Source organism: Pleurodeles waltl, chromosome 1_2 (genome assembly GCF_031143425.1).
Source record: "Pleurodeles waltl isolate 20211129_DDA chromosome 1_2, aPleWal1.hap1.20221129, whole genome shotgun sequence".
Classification (NCBI taxonomy): domain Eukaryota; kingdom Metazoa; phylum Chordata; class Amphibia; order Caudata; family Salamandridae; genus Pleurodeles; species Pleurodeles waltl.
The window spans coordinates 1,023,990,364-1,024,008,438 of NC_090437.1; the positions used below are offsets into that span (position 1 = coordinate 1,023,990,364).

General features: G+C 44.9%; 1 protein-coding gene across 1 annotated transcript in view; it reads left to right on the forward strand.

Annotated features, from left to right (window-relative positions):
* Window positions 1-18,075, forward strand: part of UGDH (UDP-glucose 6-dehydrogenase) — a 69,990-nt gene that overhangs the window by 40,315 nt on the left and 11,600 nt on the right. Inside the window, exons 9-11 of the mRNA XM_069202036.1 lie at window positions 7,084-7,217; window positions 12,923-13,014; window positions 13,112-13,222. Coding sequence (XP_069058137.1) covers window positions 7,084-7,217; window positions 12,923-13,014; window positions 13,112-13,222 — 337 coding nt within the window. The remainder of the gene's footprint in view (window positions 1-7,083; window positions 7,218-12,922; window positions 13,015-13,111; window positions 13,223-18,075) is intronic.

Below are 18,075 nucleotides of genomic sequence, written 5' to 3' on the forward strand. Positions count from 1 at the left end.
CTACATTGCATCTAGTAGAAGTTTAATGTCCATCTCTAACTTTGTAAACACAGAGTTCCCAGTAGGTTATCAAGCCTTAGACCTTTTATTTCCCCGTAGAGATAATCTTGCAGTCTTTGTCAGTAACAGGTTAAATATGGTACATAAATCTGGAAGTAATCCTCGGTAGTTGGTGTCTTCCCTTTCCTGTAGAATGAAACATTTCTTAGATATCGCAACGGAAAGTTTCAATTCTATTAAGGACTTGAGGCAAGGATTATGTCTTCTTTCTCCACTATATTAAATAGCAGCCCAACATTAAAACAAGAACTACTATTCCTATGAAAGCTTGGGAATCTGAGTACAATAAAGAACCAATCAGGAACAGGCAGTTCATAATATAGTCCATTGTCTGGTTCCAGGATTCCTCTTTCGTTGCGCAAGCCAGGCTGTCATCCATGGTTAAGTATCTTGTGTCGCTGTTTCAGTTCCTACGAAGAGAGGATGAAGGGAGGGCTACTTTAAATTTGAAAGGATTACATGAAAAAATGTATATGATCGGGAGGGATAATCCTTGCCTCTGAGTCCTTTAATAGAATTGAAACTTTCCGTTACTATAGGTAGGAAATATTTCATTCTATGTCAGGACCCGAGGCGAGGATTATGCTAGTCCAAAGCTTATTCACCACTAATTGAGCCATATAAAAAACTGGTTTGAAATAGAATCTTTTTAAGGTCGAGTCCGAAGAGCAGTCTACTGCATTCATGATATCTTCCAGACAAGCACCTAAACTAAATGCTTTAGAAGCCATAGCTCTGTGTGTGGAATGAGCAGCGAAGAGGGAAAGATTGACACCAGCCTCCTGCATCACCCAACAAACCCACGAGCAATAGTAGGTGAAGAAACTGCTTTATGTTGTTTACGCAGTGCAATAAGAAGTTGTCGCTCTCTGGGAGGGAGAATATCTGGTCATCTCCTCATAAGCTTTGAGGCAATGAACGATACGCAATTTTGGGACATCTGGGAAAGCAGGGTAAGAGATTACTCTGGTATTACTTTTTGTTCGTCTACGTACCGTGAAGGAGACTCCAGAAGGGGAGAAAGTTCTATTAGAAACATCTAAGGCACGGACATCACAACTCTTCTACAGGATATAAGACAAAGAAGCATGGCTAATTTGGCAGAAAGTTCCTTCCTGGAAAGATACTGATTAGGGTGCCTGGACAAAAACCGATTCAGTACTTGATTGACATCCCAAAGGGATGAATAACTGGGCTCAGGAGGTAAGGAAAGCCTAATGCCTCGAAGGAGACAACACACTTATTTATGTTCCCCTAACGGAACACCATCAACCATACAGTGTCCAGCTGGAATAGCTGACCTGAAAGTATTAATGGATCGATATGCCATTCCTTAGAAGCAAAGTAAGCCAGAAAGTTAAGAACATGGACTACATCAGCTTCCACGGGATTGCAACTCCTTCGCTAACACCAATGGGCCCATCAACCCCAAAATGTGCTGGGAGCCAATGCTTTTTATAATAGGTCCTCAGCCTGTTGCGAAAGACCTGGAACCGACCATCGCCCCCGGAAATTTGCCACGCCATCAATAATAGAGAGCCTTCCAGAACCATCTGATGATGCATATTGTCCGGATTGAGAAGCAGCGAGAGAAACAGGGGGAGTCAGATTAGAGAATCCCAAGAAAGTTCAAGAAGAACTGGAAACCAAACTTGAGACTTCCAAATTGGTGTCTCCAATACTATGCCTGTTTGTTGGTGACGTACATGAGCTGATGCTCGAGTAATCATTGCAAAGGAAGGGAAGGCAAACCCTTTCTCCTGACTCCAATCCTGAAGGAAAGCATCTGTGGCGGCCCCCAAAGGGTCTGGTTTCCAACTTAAAAATCTGGAAAGCTGGTGATCCAACCTGGATGCAAAAAGATCTACTGTAAATTTGATGATCCAGGCAGTATTGCCAAAAACTGGTCGCCAGACTGGATAGAGCTTCGGAGCGAGTGCTCCCTAGATGGTTGATATAACGGACTGCTGAGATATTGTCCATCTTCAGGAGAACACACAAGTGGATTGAGTCTGTGGTACAGCGCTTGACTGCAAATGAACCAGCTAAAAGCTCCAGACAATTTATATGCATATCTTGTTCCTCCGGAGACCATATTCCCCCAGTGGAAAAATCTTGACATTGAGCGCCCCAATCCTGATCTGCTGGCGTCTGACTCGTTTATGAGATCCGGCGCAGAGCCGAAGATTGCTCTTCTGTTCCAAGCTTCCATGTGTGATATCCACCAACGTATTTCTTCTGTTGATTCTTCCGAGAGTAGTACTTTCTGAGAATAAGTTAAACCTTTGCGAAGGTTAGTCACCTTTAAATGTTGAAGAACCCGATAATGGATATGACCGGGAAAAATTGTTTGTATAGAAGATTCCCACTAGGCGGGCAATCTGCCTTAGTGAAACCTTTTGTTTGGTCAGAGTACGTCGCAATTTGTGACCAATCTTTGCCATCTTTTGAGATGGAAGACTTAAGTGGTGGAGGTCGAGTCTATGGTGAAACCTAGGAAGACTGCCGTTTGTGAAGGAATTAATAGAGATTTGGACTTGTTTACAACAAACCCTAGGTCTTGTAATAAGCTGACAGTTATCTGAAGTTGGACAGAGTTTCCTGGAACATTGTCGAGATAAAAAATTAATCGTATCCCCTGCGCCTTGAGATGTTCCACAACGGGCCTGAGGACTTTTGTGAAGCGCCAAGGTGCTGAAGAGAGACCGAATGGAAGGGTTGTGAACTTGAAAGTTTGATTTTGCCAGATGAACTGAAAAAAGCGCCTGTGCGGTGGAAAGATTGGTATGGTCAGATACGCGTCTTTAGATCTAGACGAGCTAACCAATCCAGAGGACACAAGATGTCTCGAAGAAGGTGAGTCACTTCCATTTTGAAATGGCAATAAATCAACCATTGGTTGAATTCTCTTAAATTGATGACTGGTCTTTGACCTCCATCGGCTTTGTCTACTGGGAACAGATTGCTGATGAACCCTCAAAGGTGCGGCACCGTCTGAGAAATAGCTCCTTTGTCCAACAGTGCTGTAACCCCGTGTCCACCATAAATGGTATCTTGAGAGGAAAAAAACAAGGGGACTTGGATGAGAAACATGTTTGGGAGGGCCAACGAACTCTATCTGAAAACCATTTATTGTCTGCAAGACCCATGCATCCTTTGTTATTGACTTCCATGCCTGGGTAAAATCCGCCAAGCGGTCCCCTACTTTTGGAAGGGAAGAAGGAATAACACTTACCAGAAATGGATGTTGAAGCTCCTCTGCCACCTCGTACCTGAAGCATCTGCCTCTTGTGGGGTAGAAGTTGGCAAATCTGGAATTATCCTTAAACTGGCTTTGCTTGGAGCCTTGTCCTCTGAATGAGGTATGTGCTTGAGCACGGCTGGCCAAGCGGCCCCTGCCTCGACCGACCCGTGGACAAACGGGTGGGAAAAACCCTCTTCATAGATGATTGTGCCTTGTCCAAGGAAGTGAAAGTGTTCACAAACTTTCTCAGTTTTTTTTATGAAGGATTCTCCAAATAATCCACCTTGAGCCACAGCGCACCCTTCTCAATCGGCCTGATCTCCCAATTTGGAAACCACTTTAATGGGGAGAGAGTGGTGATGCTCAGTAGAGATCGCACCATGACCTATCTATTTCCTTTTTTGGGTCCTTTATGTATTTTTGCAAGAATGTAGACATTCAGGAGACAAGTTCAGGAGTTGTGGCTACTTTGTTTAGCTAGGGAAGAGCGTGGGCACTCAACCCTAAGGCAATTATGGGATTCCTTCTCTAATGGTTTCCAGATGCGACACGCCACATAATTTGCGATCTTGTCAAACAGGGCCCAGTCTGAAGACCTAGGACTGATAATTTCATCTGGATCTAACATGTCAGAAATATCCGATGTGGAATTGTGAGGAGTAGGTTGAGAGGTAGAGGGAAGCCACGGTCAGGAAGGACCGGCATCTTCATCATCCTGATCCCCAGAGGAGTCCGTATAGTGAAGGGACGGAGAGTGGGGTTGAATGGACAGGGAACTTGAAGAGTCTAAGGAAAGAGAGGTACCAGCGAGGGATAAAAAGGAATTTTTAACACTAAAACATTGTGATCAACTCCTGCTTCACGACGACTCTTTGCTGGAGTTGTGGCAGTGGTAGCAGATTGAGGATCATTAAGGGGTAGAGGTGGCACTGAGGAAGCGAGGTTAGAGGCTGTAAATTTTGCACACTCACGTGCAATTTGAGAGTCTGTCCTCGAGGACCAGTTGCCTCAAACTGCTGTATAAATAGAGGCATCAACAGCGTTTAAAAAAAACTCCTCATCAGTTAATTCCATATTGAAATAGATGAGGGGATGCAAATAATAATCATTGTATATAAAACAATTATTAATACAAGCTGGGTGTCAAATAGTGTGAATTTTCACTGATTGAAAAGGGGGGCGTCAGCCTGGGACACCTCTCCCCAGTGCACAGATGTTTTAAAAGGGGAATCAAATATATATATATATATATATATATATATATATATATATATATATATATATATATTTGCCTGGGAGCGTGTCCCTAAAGGGCAGATATGCCCTAATACCGACCCTGCAGGGTGTATAAACAAGTAAAAATAGTACAGACCCCAGTGAAAACCGGGGTGTTCAAATAGCCCGAGTTACAGACCCTTTAGAAAGGGCGTCACTCTTCAGGCTGATATCTCAGGCCGAGAGAGACACACACAGCTGTAAGCGGATGCGCAGCTTCGTTCCTGTTATGACAGGAATCTAAGCTGCGGGTTCACTTCAGCGTGTCTCCTCAGCGCGACTGTTAGAAGGGCACGACCTGGTGGCGTTCGAACACCGCAACAAGTGCACAATTAAAAAACGATTGCGAAGGAGTGATAACGTTCATGCGGCGTTAAGCATTAATAAAATAAAAAGGTCAATGAAATTAGCATAGTGAACATGAAAAAACTATGAAAACACTGAGCAATTAATCAAACAATGAAGCAGAATAAATGAGGTAAACTTATCTCCGCTGCGAGCAAAGGAGAAAGGGGAATCCTGGAAACAGACAATGGACTGCCTGTTCCTGATTGGTTTTGCTTATATATTTAATTGGTTCTTTATTGTACTCCGATGCCCAAGCTTTCATGGGAATAGTAGTTCTTGTTTTAATGTTCGTCTGCTATTTAATAAAGTGGAGAAAGAAGGCATAATCCTCGCATCCGGTTCTGACAAATAATTTTATTTAGTTTCTCAGATCCTTAAGTGGGTCTAGAAATAACGTGATCTTACCCTTCTTGCTCCATGCCAACAACTCAGATCTTCAGTTACACCAGAAGTTCTAATTTAGGCCCAGTCTTCCATCTCACGTTTCTGCTCAGCTAAATATGCAATCTCACAACACCAAACCATCGCATGATTCCAATTACTCAGGTAGGTACAGTTAGGGCCATGTTTCCATAATAATAAAAGCATTTTTTTGACTTGTCTATATCTTTGGCACCCTCTGACAAATCTTCACAAAATTTTCCCCCCAAAAGTTTGCTGGTGATTCTTGTTGCGCACTGAACGTTTTGGGGTGATCTGTCAAGTGGGTGCCGAGAAAAAGGGGGGTTCAAAAAAGTTGCATTTCCCATGTTTATTCCCACAGGACCATTGAACACAACTGCAGCCCTAACCACTGGATGAAATTACACCAAATGTGGCAGAAAGCTACCTGTTGGTATGCAGATTGTGCTTTGGGTGTCTGCTGTAAATCCATTCAGTAGTTTTTGAGATATTAAAGGAAAAATAAATTTGTATATCTGAGATCGCAAACTCTTTGCGACGACTTTGTGAAGAATAAGAGCTCATGCAGGGAAATGCACAGCTCTTACTGGCTGCCAATACTTCAACAAGGAAGTGTTGGCAGCCACCTTGGGACTCTGCTTTAACTGAGTGACACAAAAAAACATAAGGAAAAGGAGTCAGGGTAGGGACACCCCTGACCCCGTAGCTCTGGTGTTGGGGTCCCAGAGGGCTTAACATTCCTGGGTGAGCCAGGGGCTAGGCAAAAATAAGAAAGGGGGGGGGGGGCACAGGCTCTGTCCTGAGCTTTTCAGTGCCCTGGGGACCGCCTCCTTCCCTGGGCTTATTTTTCATTTGATTTTGGCCGCAACCCCCTGTCGCACACTGCCAAAGGCCATAAGAGGCAGCGGTTAGATTAACACATAGTAATTTAAATTACTATACGTTAAAAAAAAAATCACTGAAATTCACTGAAAAAAAAACATGGTTACTGGGAAGTTAAGTTCTGAAATTACTCGGACAAAACCAGAGAAATTCAGTAGTTATAGCTAGTTATTTCAAGTAACTATAAATCGTGCCCTAAGGTAACTATACTTCGTGCCCTCGCCATGCACTGCTAACTACCCCAGATATTACAGCAAACATAACTTCTATAACGTCATTAAAAATATCAATGCAAGCATTAGCAGTCAAATTATTGAAGGAAAAACTGCATAGTGGGGGCATGAGAGTTACATTGGGGCGTCAGTTATAGTTACTTGAAATAACTAACTAGAACTGCTGTATTTCTGTGGTTTTGTACACGTAAATTCAGAACCTAACTATGTCCCTGTAACATTTGGGGTTTTTTCTGCAGAGATATAATCTTGTCCTTAACTGGCTATGCAGTTTTGCTGCATCTTTCCCATGCTCTTGTCAACTCTAACAATACCTGTTCATTCTGCTTGCCACTCCCTTTTGCTGCATTTTTTCCGACTTCATATACCTGTTCTGATAATGTTGGGGTGAAAAATGGCCCTGCACTGCGGCAATCTGAATTGAGAAGTTTTAATTTTGAGAACATTTTCTGAGCAATGCAGACCGAAGCATGCGAAAGTTAGATCTGTGGAAAGAGTTTCTGAATGGGGAAAATCAGAAAAATCTTGAAAATGAATAACACAGAAAACATTGTATTTTTTTCAAAACATGTTATGCCCCCTTTAATCCTCCATCCTGTTTAGGGCCTGTAACAAATAATTATTTATACGTTTCCTTAGGGAGTCCTCGAGTATCTATATCAGCAAGTACCTAATGGATGAAGGAGCTAAGCTGCATATATATGATCCTAAAGTACCAAGAGAACAAATCATTTTGGATCTCTCTCATCCTGGGGTCTCCGAAGATGACAGAGGTAAGTAATGCAATACCTTTTTTCTTCATGTATCCATTTCTTATAGTATTAACAAGCACAGTGAACTAAACTATTTGCCTGCTTACTAAAGAAACTGATGTAAGTTCAGAAATAAAGTTGTCAGTGCTACATAATTTCACAAACTCAACATTAAAACTTCAGTTTTGTGCTGAATTCAGTCAATTGTTAATCTACAAACTGTTTGCCTATGATTGAATTACACAAATCTCCTACAATACATGCATAGACGCTTCTATATAAGGAATAACAGAAAACCTAGAGGACATCGAACAAATTACTCTAAACATATAGCCCATCATTATGACTTCGGCAGATGGAATAGGCCGTCTGCCGAAGTCCCGCAGTCAGGTTACTGCTAGTGCGGTCCCTTTCCAGCAGCCCCTATTAAGAGTTTCCAGCTGGGTCAGCAGGTGGAAACAGTTTCCACCTGCTGGCCCAGCCGGAAACAGCCCACAATATTGACGCCGGCTCATAATAGAGCCGGCAGCAATGTTGCGGTGCGTAGGGTGCACCAACCCTCATCGCACTTTTCACTGTCTGCCAAACAGACAGTGAAAAGCGTGATGAGGCTGGCCATGGGGGCACCTGCACTTCTCATGCCAAGTGCATGGGCCCCCATGGGGCCTTCTGCAACCTGTCCCTACCAGCCATGTAATCGCTGGCGGCGAAGGGACTCATAATCCCCAGGGCAGCGCTGCTTGCAGCGCTGTGCTGACGCATTAGGACCACCAGCACCACCAGCCCCTCCTGTGGAGGAGAAGGGTCGTAATGAGGGGGCATAGTCTGAAAATGTATGGGACTACGAACTCTCCAGTTGTCAAAATAAGATTTGGATGTGCGTTCCATTTCTGTGAAACAGAGCCCTCTCATTGTTCTAAGGGACAGGTTTGGTGGGGAGTCATTGATTGTAAGATGTAGACTATTTGCAAACCGAGGACTGACACGTTAGTACTTACACTGAAAGGAGCATCCTGACTGCAACTCAACTAACTCACAGAGCATTCAAAGTGAGCCTTGATGTTTGTGGTATGCACAGAGCATGCTGATATCTATTGTGCTGGACATGAACTTTGGATTTACATATTTATACATGTATGGCTGTTTAGCATAATCCTGCAGGTAATGTTGGTGTCAGAAGTGTACAAGTGGTTTTTCTTCAAAGAAAGTCTTTCGAGTCACGAGGTACAGTGACTCCTCTTTATACTGGTAATGCGCATGGACATCGACTCCATTGTTAGTGTTTTCTTCCGCCATCTGGTGTGAATGTGTGCTCATCTGCTCCATCTTGTCATCATTCCTATCCTAGTTCAGGCTAACATTTGCATTGTTTTCGATCACGGTTAGTTCACAAACCTCTGTCTCGTTGGGTGACTCGGCTTGATTGTGGCCCCTTTTGGCCTCCGCCCTTCGGGATGACACCTCCACTTCAGTACTGTCCACGCCATGCCCATTTAGTGATGGAACGGATGCCCTTTCAGTTCTGTCCTCGCTGCCACGCCAAGTTTCTATACACCAACCAATATTCGGTGTGTAACTTGTGCCTCTCTCCGGACTACCAGGAAACAAACTGTGTGCCCTGCAAATCCTTCTGATCCAAGAAGAAACTGCGGGATCAGCAAGTTCGACACCTCACAATGTCCTGACACAGTGCAGAGGAGATACAGGACATCTTTGGACTGGAGGACCCTTGGGGGAAGGTTCCACCCAGGGGTCAGCAGCAGATGGGGGCACCTTCTTCCACAAGGACCGCTCAAGGTCTGCACTCAGGATGCAGGACCTCACACCAGGACAAGCTGTAACTACAGAACCCCGTCCATCCCGGCTACAGCACCAAAAGTCCATCTCAGAGGGGCACATACCTGCCCAGGACCAAACAAAGTCTTCCATCGGGCCACCACTACCTTCGGGCCATGATTGACCCCTGAACAGCTGAGTCGGAAACACCCAGCTCTGTCTTGGAGCCGAAAATGCAGCAGAAGATACATGGTCCTGAGCTGACTCCCAAACGATCGCAGTCGAGCCGAACATACTCCTTCTTGAAACAAACAGCCGGATCTGAACCTATGGAGCCAGTCCTACAACTGCTCCAACAGGAGATAGACTCCACCATAGAACAGCACCTTGTCATCTATCCAGACACTGGCCATATTTTAACAAGACCTCCATCCACTGCTGCACAGCCAGCCAAAAGACAGTTAACTTTTGAGGAGGCGTTGGACATTTCTTTACAGACAAAGCATAGGAAAAAGATTGACAAGGCTACTAGCCCTGTGCACCACACTCCACCATCCCACCTCATGGCGATCTGTGAGACACATACGATATTGAACCACCCACAGATACAAACCCCAATTTATGCCGAGCCCTCTTCCCCCAGATTATACCACTACAACCCATGATATCAAAGGTAGAGCAGCCTCATACCATAAACTTGGGCTCTGCACCGACCCCAAAGAGGATTTTTTTTTTTTTTTTTTTTTAAACTCTCCTCTAGCCCAATGGTTCCCAACCTGTGGTCCGGGGACCCCTGGAGGTCCGCAAAGCCTCCTCAGGGGGTCCGTGACTGCTTAGAAAATGTAATAATATTAACAGATTAGGTCCCCAGCTTTCAGTAATGACTCATTTCGGGGGGAGGGGCTGTCCCCGGATTCCAATAATGATTCAGTGGGGGTCCCCGTGTTCCATTACTGATAATGGGGGGGCCCACAGAAGTCAAAAGGTTGGGAACCACTGCTCTAGCCAAAGATTAGCCCAGTATCTACCGATGTTTAAGGGTATGCTCAGACACATACCAAATATCTTCAAAGAACCAGTGAAGGTCCATGTCATAATTCCAAGGGTTGTTCAAATGTACAAGGCATCTCTATCCGATCCCACATACATTAAAGGCCAACTGCCTCCTGATTCACTGGTGGTCAGTACAGCAAGAAAAAGGGTGAACTCACAAACATCTGGGGCGGTGCCACCACCAGACTTGCCCACCTCCCCCCGCACTCCCCACCCATGATTACACAACACATGTCAGGATGATTACAACAGTTTCTCCCCGCCTGACGGAACTTCAGCTCCAACCAGTGGGTGTTGGCTACTATCCATCATTGTTATTGTCTGAAGCTCACTTCAACACCTTCAAACATTCCACCTGCAAACACAAACTCTTGTTGGAACATCAGCAGTTGCTCAAGAAGAAAGTTCAGACCCTTTTTTAAAAACAGGGTCATAGAACCAGTGCCTCCACACCAGCAAGGCACCGGAGTTTATTCATATATCCTCTCTAAGCACTTTCACATGGTCACTCTTCATGATGCCATCCCAATACTACAACAAGGCAACTTCATGGCAACACTCGACCTGAAAGACGCCTACTTCCACATTCCCATTCACCTCTGGTTTGTGATAAACAACCATAATTTCCAATTCAAGGTGCTACCCTCAGGGTCACAACTGTTCTCAGGGTTTTCATCAAGTGTCTTGTAGAGGTAGCAGATCACCTGCGCAGGGTAAACATACACATTTTTCCATACTTAGATGACTGGCTCATGAAAAGCGCTACTCGTCAACAGTGCTTCCAACACACCATAAATTTACTTTGTCAACTAGGCTTCCCCATCAGTGCAGTCAAATCCCATCTCCAGCCATTCCAAATACAGCCCTCCCTAGAAGCCATCCTCACTTCACAACGAGGGATAGCTTATCCCGGTGTCGCTAGGATTCATTTCTTCCGGGCACTTATTAACCAGTTCCAGCCTCATCGGCAAGAAACAGTGAGGACAGTCACGAGTCTCCTTGGTATGATGGCTTCATGCATAGCCAAAATACCCCACTTTCTGACTTGCAAAATGGGTTTTGTCAGCCATTATGAATCATAGTTATGAATGAGTGCAAAAACAGCATTCCGATCTATTGTCTAGTCACAAGGGTATGTATAAATGGTTTGTGACCAGACTTGCAGTCGTAAACCATTGATCAGTTATCATTATTTCTAAGGAGATGTCGGCTGATTCTCAATAGGGAAGATGTCACCATGGCGAATCCTGTGGGGCGAAACTCCGGACCAGTTCCGTTAAGGAACAAAGGCAAGAAATACAGACTACTTAAAAGAATAGGTTTTCTGTTTGTGAATGCACCCACTAATACTATAGTCTTCTGTAGTTGGAGGCCACCGTTCCTGTGCTTGTAGCGGATCGCAGCGGATCGAAATTAGCAACCTGTCTATTTAATATTAATAATTAGGTAAGTCATTCTGCCACAAACGTTCCTTTCTTTCCCATCCTCCTACCGGTGACTCGGGATGTTGCTATGCAGAACATAAGTCGCATCACAAAATCGGAGACCGTTTGCAAAAGTTTGTTCCGACATTTGCAACCACTTTTTACGCCCTATTTCGTAGTACATTGTGCTCCTGTTCAGTTTGTGAGAGCTGCATCTCTAAAATATTTGTTACCAAGGAAGAAAGGTAGGTATCTAAACCATTCAGCCTGCTGGGCAAAAGCCAAAATTTGCACAGCTGAGGCAAGAAGGAACCTGACTTAGTCTTTCCACATTCCCCCCCTCAAATCAGAGAATGAAGAGTGAATAGTGAGTGGGAGGGGGCGGGGCACAGGAGACAATACTTAGCCTTGGAGAAATCAATTCAATTAACACATGAAGAAAAAGGCCTAGATTTCTGCACAGTCGAGGCATAATCCTCTGATATACATTCCGAAGATTGTGTCAAACAGCCAAGATTTCAACACTTTAACTTAGGGGATGTTGAAAGGAATGTTACTTTGCACGTTGAAGATGATGCTAAGATTGCACTGGGCACTAAAACCGACCCTTATGGAAACACCTTAGACAGCCGTGTAGGAAGGCCATGTCAACGCTTTCTGCAATAACAGAGCAGAGCTTCCAACTAGATTTCCGCATCAGTGTTGTCTAAAGGCTTTTAATGTAAAGTTAACACTGGTATGCTCGTTACCACGTTTAGGAAAACAAAACAGCAATAGCTGAATTTCCTGAATTAAACTCAGCCACTTGTGTTCACTCTGGGCCGCAATGCATTCCATTGTTTTTTTTTGCCCACCATGCCACCCCGCCCCATTATGTTTAGAACTTGTATAGTCCTAGATTCTCGTCTGACCCACTTAACTTCCTGTGAGGTCGTAAATAAGTGCTGTTATGTGCACAAATACAAACGAAATGTGGTGTTAGTTGTGGGGGATCGAGGAGCACCGTTGCTGACATAAGGGTCTCCACTTGCAGACCCACTGGTAAATGCCTGCTCTTTTAACCTTTGAAAAAAGCAACTAAACTTTACTACCCCAACCACTGCAAGCATGAATATGCAAGAAATGTAATTCAAATATATATTCAAGCTGTTGCAGGCAACTGTTTATTGTTGGTGGTGAAGTTACCTGGTCATTCTTATTAAGCATAAGGAGGATGGCCCAGTGATACTAATGCTTATTGCTGACAAAGCACGGTGTGCAGGTCATGAGTTCGAATCCAGGCAAGGCGGACTCTGTGTTCCATCATATTCTAGGTCAGTAAATTAAGTACCATAATTTAAGTAATATCTCCGTTTATAGTGTTTGGAAATGGATGGAAGCACAATATTTAACACTACAAAAACACAGGTTATTGGTTTTGTCTACATTTGTTTCCTGAAAAGCATTCTATTAATATTTGTTTTTGCCTTCTAGTATCTCAGTTGGTCCATATTACTAAGGATCCATATGAGGCCTGCACCGGAGCCCACGCCGTTGTTATTTGCACAGAGTGGGATATGTTTAAGGTAAGGTCGCATTTCCTTATGAAAAAAAATAGGAATACATACAAAGTTTTCAATGACATGGGCTGCTTCTTTACTGTTGATTTGTGGATTATTGCAGGAACTGGATTTTGAACGTATTCACAAAAAAATGCTGAAGCCTGCTTTCATCTTCGACGGCAGACGAGTCTTAGACGATCTTCACGACGAGCTGCAAAACATTGGGTTCCAGGTAACCTATTTTTCTCCTTTGTTTATACCTATTTGTTCACTTGTTACACTTGTTTTTGATTTCAAATAGTTATTGTAATTGACCTAGAAGTGTGTTGTAAGGGACCAACTTGTGCTCATTTGCTATCAGAATATATATTTTCCAGGATCACTCACTGCGGTGATGTATGGTTTACTTTATCAGATCATTGTGTGGAGAGCTTGTTTCTTTCCAATGTGAGTTTCTTTTACACTGTTGGGGGGAAGATGTACTGACCACAGCCTTTCTAACCCAGTTTTTAACCTTTTTATGAAAGGTTCCCTAACTGCTTTAAAAGACATGGTGGCTCATGCCTTGTGGAAACATTCTGATGCTGGCGTTTTTTTAGGTAAATTAGGAACATTATCTGTCTCTTTTGGTGATTGAGGTCTAAGCTGGTAACAGGAGTGGGACCTTCTTAGTTGAGGAGGAAGGTGTAGGAAAGTACCCTCCTTTTGGCATGGTTACCCCCACTTTGTGCCTGCTGTCAGTGTGTTTTGACTGTGTTCACTGGGATCCTGCTAACCAGGACCCCAGTGACTGCTCTCCCCCCCCCCCCCCCCCCACCTAAATTTGGTTGTTCCTGACTTTGTACACCCCACAATTGGCACACTGGTGTCCCCTGTAAGTCCCTAGTATATGGTACCTAGGTACCCAGGGCATTGAGGCACCAGAGGTTCCCCATGGGCTGCAGCATGTAATGTGCCACCCATGAGAGCTTGTGCAAAATGTGTCTGCAGGCCTGCCATTGCAGCCTGCGTGAAAAGGTGCATGCACCCTTTCACTACAGGTCACTGTAAGTCACCCCCATGGCAGGACCTTCTAGCCCAGAGGGCAGGGTGCAGGTACCTGTGTGTGAGGGCACCCCTGCATGACCAGAGGTGCCACTGCAAACTCCAGTTCCATTTTCTTGGACTTTGTAAGTGCGGCGAAGCCATTTTACCCGTGTACTGGACTGTGTCCAGCTACATAATGTTAACTCCCAAACTGGGCGCGTTTGATAGCAAACATGTCAGAATCATACCCCAATGTTGTTGCCAGTATTGGTTGTATGATTCCATGCACTCTGGGAGCTCCTTAGAGGACGCCCAGCTTTGCTCCTACCAGTTGCATGATTTTCCAGGGCAGCTCGCGCTGCTGCCATCCTGCAGACTGGTTTCTGCCCTCCTGCTGCTTGACCAGCTCAAGCCCAGGAAGGCAGAACAAAGGATTTACTTTGGGAGAGGAAGGCAACACCGTCTCCCTTTGTGTAATAGGAGTTACGTGGCTTCGGAGGGGTAGCCTCCCCAAGCCACTGGTATGCTTTGAAGGGCACATTTGGTGCCCTCCTTGCATAAATCAGTCTGCATCAGTCCAGGGACCCCCGGTTGCTGCTCTGCCGCAAAACTGGACAATGGAATGGGGAGTAACCACTCCCTGTCCATCACCACCCAGGGGTGGTGCCTAGAGCTCCTGCCTAAAGCTCATCAAGGTGGCCACTTGGTTCTTCCATCTTGTATCCAAGATGGGCTGAGGCATCTGGGAGCATCTGAGTGGCCAGGACCAGCAGGTGACATCACAGCCCCCTCCTGATAGGCGGTCACCCTGCTAGGTGACCAATTCCCTTTTCTGGGCTATTTAGGGTCTCCCTCTTGGGTGGGTCCTCAGACTTGACGTGCAAGATTCCAGCACAATTCCTCTGCAACGTTTACTTCACCTTCTGGCCACTGGAACTGCAACTGGATCCTCCAGGAACCAACAATCTGCATCTACAGCACTGACTCTGCTCTGCAACATTGTTTCTCCTGCTCCTTTCAGCAATGAACATTTCCTCATCTGTGCATCCTCTGAGGGTGACAAGTCTTCAGTCTGTATAATAAGTAAGAAGGAATCTTCCTTGGAGTGAAAGAGTCACTCCCCTACATCCGCAGGCACCAACTTCAACGGCATCCGGCTGTATGGATCTCCTCTCCTCCAGAGCTGCTGGATCCTGCATCACGGATGGTGGTCTGGAGTGGTCCACTTGGTCCTCTCTACCAGCTGTCTAACTTGGGAGACGGTAAGACCTTTCCTCTCCACGCAGAACATTACCCCTGTGCACCGCGTCTCTTGCAGCTACCAAGGCTTGTTGGCATTTCCTCCAATAGATCTTCAGGCTCTGTGTAGCCCCAGCCTCCAAAACTCTTCCCTGCGACGCATAGCCCTCTGCGTGCTTCCCCAATGACGTGGGACTCCTTTCCAGGTGTGCTGCATGGGCCTCACCGCAACTCCTGTGCTTGCTGCCTATGGGTCGCCTGTGGGGGCACCCTCCTCTTCCTGCAACTCTCCTCACTGCTGAGGGTCCCCCAGGACTCCCCTCCATGGGTTGAGTCCCCCTGGACCTTGCTGGTCCCTGGCATCTCTGCATTTCTTCTCCAACGAAATTTGTCTTTTCCAAGGCTTGTTGTTGGTTTTTCCACCCCACTGACCGGAATCCTTCTTCTGACGTGGAACGTTGACTGCATCACTTCAGGAACACTTCAGCTACTCCAGTGCTGCAATGCTGACTGTCTTCGTGCACCGTCGACCTGGTCCTGCATCCACAGATGGGTGGATAGTGGCTACGGACACGCCAACATGAACTGGACTTGGTCCTCTTCCTTTACAGGTCTTCCCCTACCAGGATCCACCTTTGGTTTCTTGCAGTCTTGTCTGGGTCTTGCAAAATCCTCTTCTGAAGTCCTTTTGGTGGGTTTGAGGAGAACCAGGTATTCACCTCTTTTCTCCTGGTCTCTGGGGGGCACTCTAGTACTTACCTTTTGGGGTTCCTAGTTCCTCCAGCTCCTCTCTACCGATTCCACTTCCTTGGGTGGGGGCCCCACTTTCGCATTCCACTTCCTTAGTAAGTGGTTTGGTCCCCCCTCCACCCCAGGGCCTTCAGTACTTACTATTGCTTACAATGTTTTCTGCTGTCTTTTATGCTAATTCCTAATTCCTGATTTCTAATGTGTACATAATAGTGTGTTTCCTTAACTCCAGTTGGGGTATTGCCTATTCAGTATTTTAGTATTTGTGTTACTATAATAAAGTACCTTTATTTTTGTAACACTGTGTGGTCCTTTCATGTGTGTAAGCGCTGTGTGACTACAGTGGTATTGCATAAGCTTTGCATGTCTCCTGGATAAGTCTTGGCTGGTCGTCCACAGCTACCTCTAGAGAGCCTTGGCTTCCTAGACACTGTCTATACCTCACTAATACAGGGTACCTGGACCTGGTATAAGGTGATAACACCATAGGTTCCCTCCAGGCCAGCTTCCTACAGAAGGCATCTGATTGCATTCACTATTTTATTGGATGGGCCTCTGCTGATAGAACATTTATTGTGGAAAAATTAGGCCTTATCACACAGACCTTACAGATCTGGAGGGAGAGGAATTGCTTTCTACTCTGAGGGCCCAGTGAAAACCTTCTCGGAGATCAAACATGAATATAGGATCCCCAAGGCAGAGTGCTTTCATTACCTCTAAATTTGTCACTTGTTCTCACATATTAGCATGAAAAGGACACAGCACTGGAGCACCTACTTTTTTCGAGAAATACCTGCAGAGCCTCTCCTCCTTCAAACACTTGGGCTCTAGCATCTACAGCATACTCAACACCCCAACATCAGCAGGTAAACTATCCTATTCCCCTGGGAGAGAGATCATAATATCACATTAGATGCCTAGCAACGGCAAAAGGTGTTCCTCCATACTAATAATTTGCTTGCCATGCCTGAGGCAGGAAGATCCTCTAAAAATACTGTTTTGTTGGCACTCCACTATGCACCACCGCCACATTATCCATTCTACTTACCCTGAGGCGTGCTGGCATGGATGCGGATATAACAGAACATTCTTTGGCCCCAAGGGGAAAGTGTAGCCCTTGACTCCCACGGCAGCAATTCAATAATTGTTTTACTGTTTTTATCTCAATGAGGTTATCGTATTATTTGTACCTTTTTATTCAATAAGCAATTTCATATTGATTACAAATTTAAAATAATGATAAGACTCTAATATACAGGTGCTCATAAAGTGACAGCGCAGTGAAGGTTAATAATGTGATAGATCAAATGCCAAAGTGTTATATACAATATATACAAAGGTGTGGTTAAAAAGATAAATGACCTTCAAAGAGACTCCGACAATCCAAGTGTCTAGAAGTCACTATTCATTTCAACAATAATCCACATCCAATTATGTTGACATTTCGACCCGGCAATAATGGGTCATCAGCAGGACAGATAGTCTTTTTATAGGAAGCACCCACAGATCAAATAATGCTAACAATTTTAGTGTGACTTTATTTGAACTGTTTCTACTCCCAGTTAATGTCAATTGTTCCTCCATAAGCCTTTACTCGTGGCTGCATGCAATGAGAGTCGGAAATATGTGTAAATCTCTTGATTTGGAAAGTCTTTCCTTATTAAAACATACAACCTCGCTTCTCTCTTCAGTAACAACTTATTTTTCACAAATTTGTTTCGGCGGGACCAAGGGCGCCAGCTTGCATCTGGCGTGGATGCGGAGGCACAAACTAAATTCATATAACTTTTATTAAAATAGCACGCCCCCAGCACTTCTCCATTCAAAATTGCATTTTACGTCCTTCGGTAGTCTCCCCCCTTTTTACCCCACCCAAGCAGTGTGTGGAGGCTCTCTACAGCCACTAAGTGATACTCGCATGCACCATGCACACATACACCCAGTGCTTTAAATGGGCCGGTACTCTCCGGTACTGAGTACCGGCACTTTTTTATTTTGAGAGGGAGAGTACCGGCACATCTCAAGAAAAACGTAATACTTTTAATTGGAGAGTACCGGCACTTCTCAGAA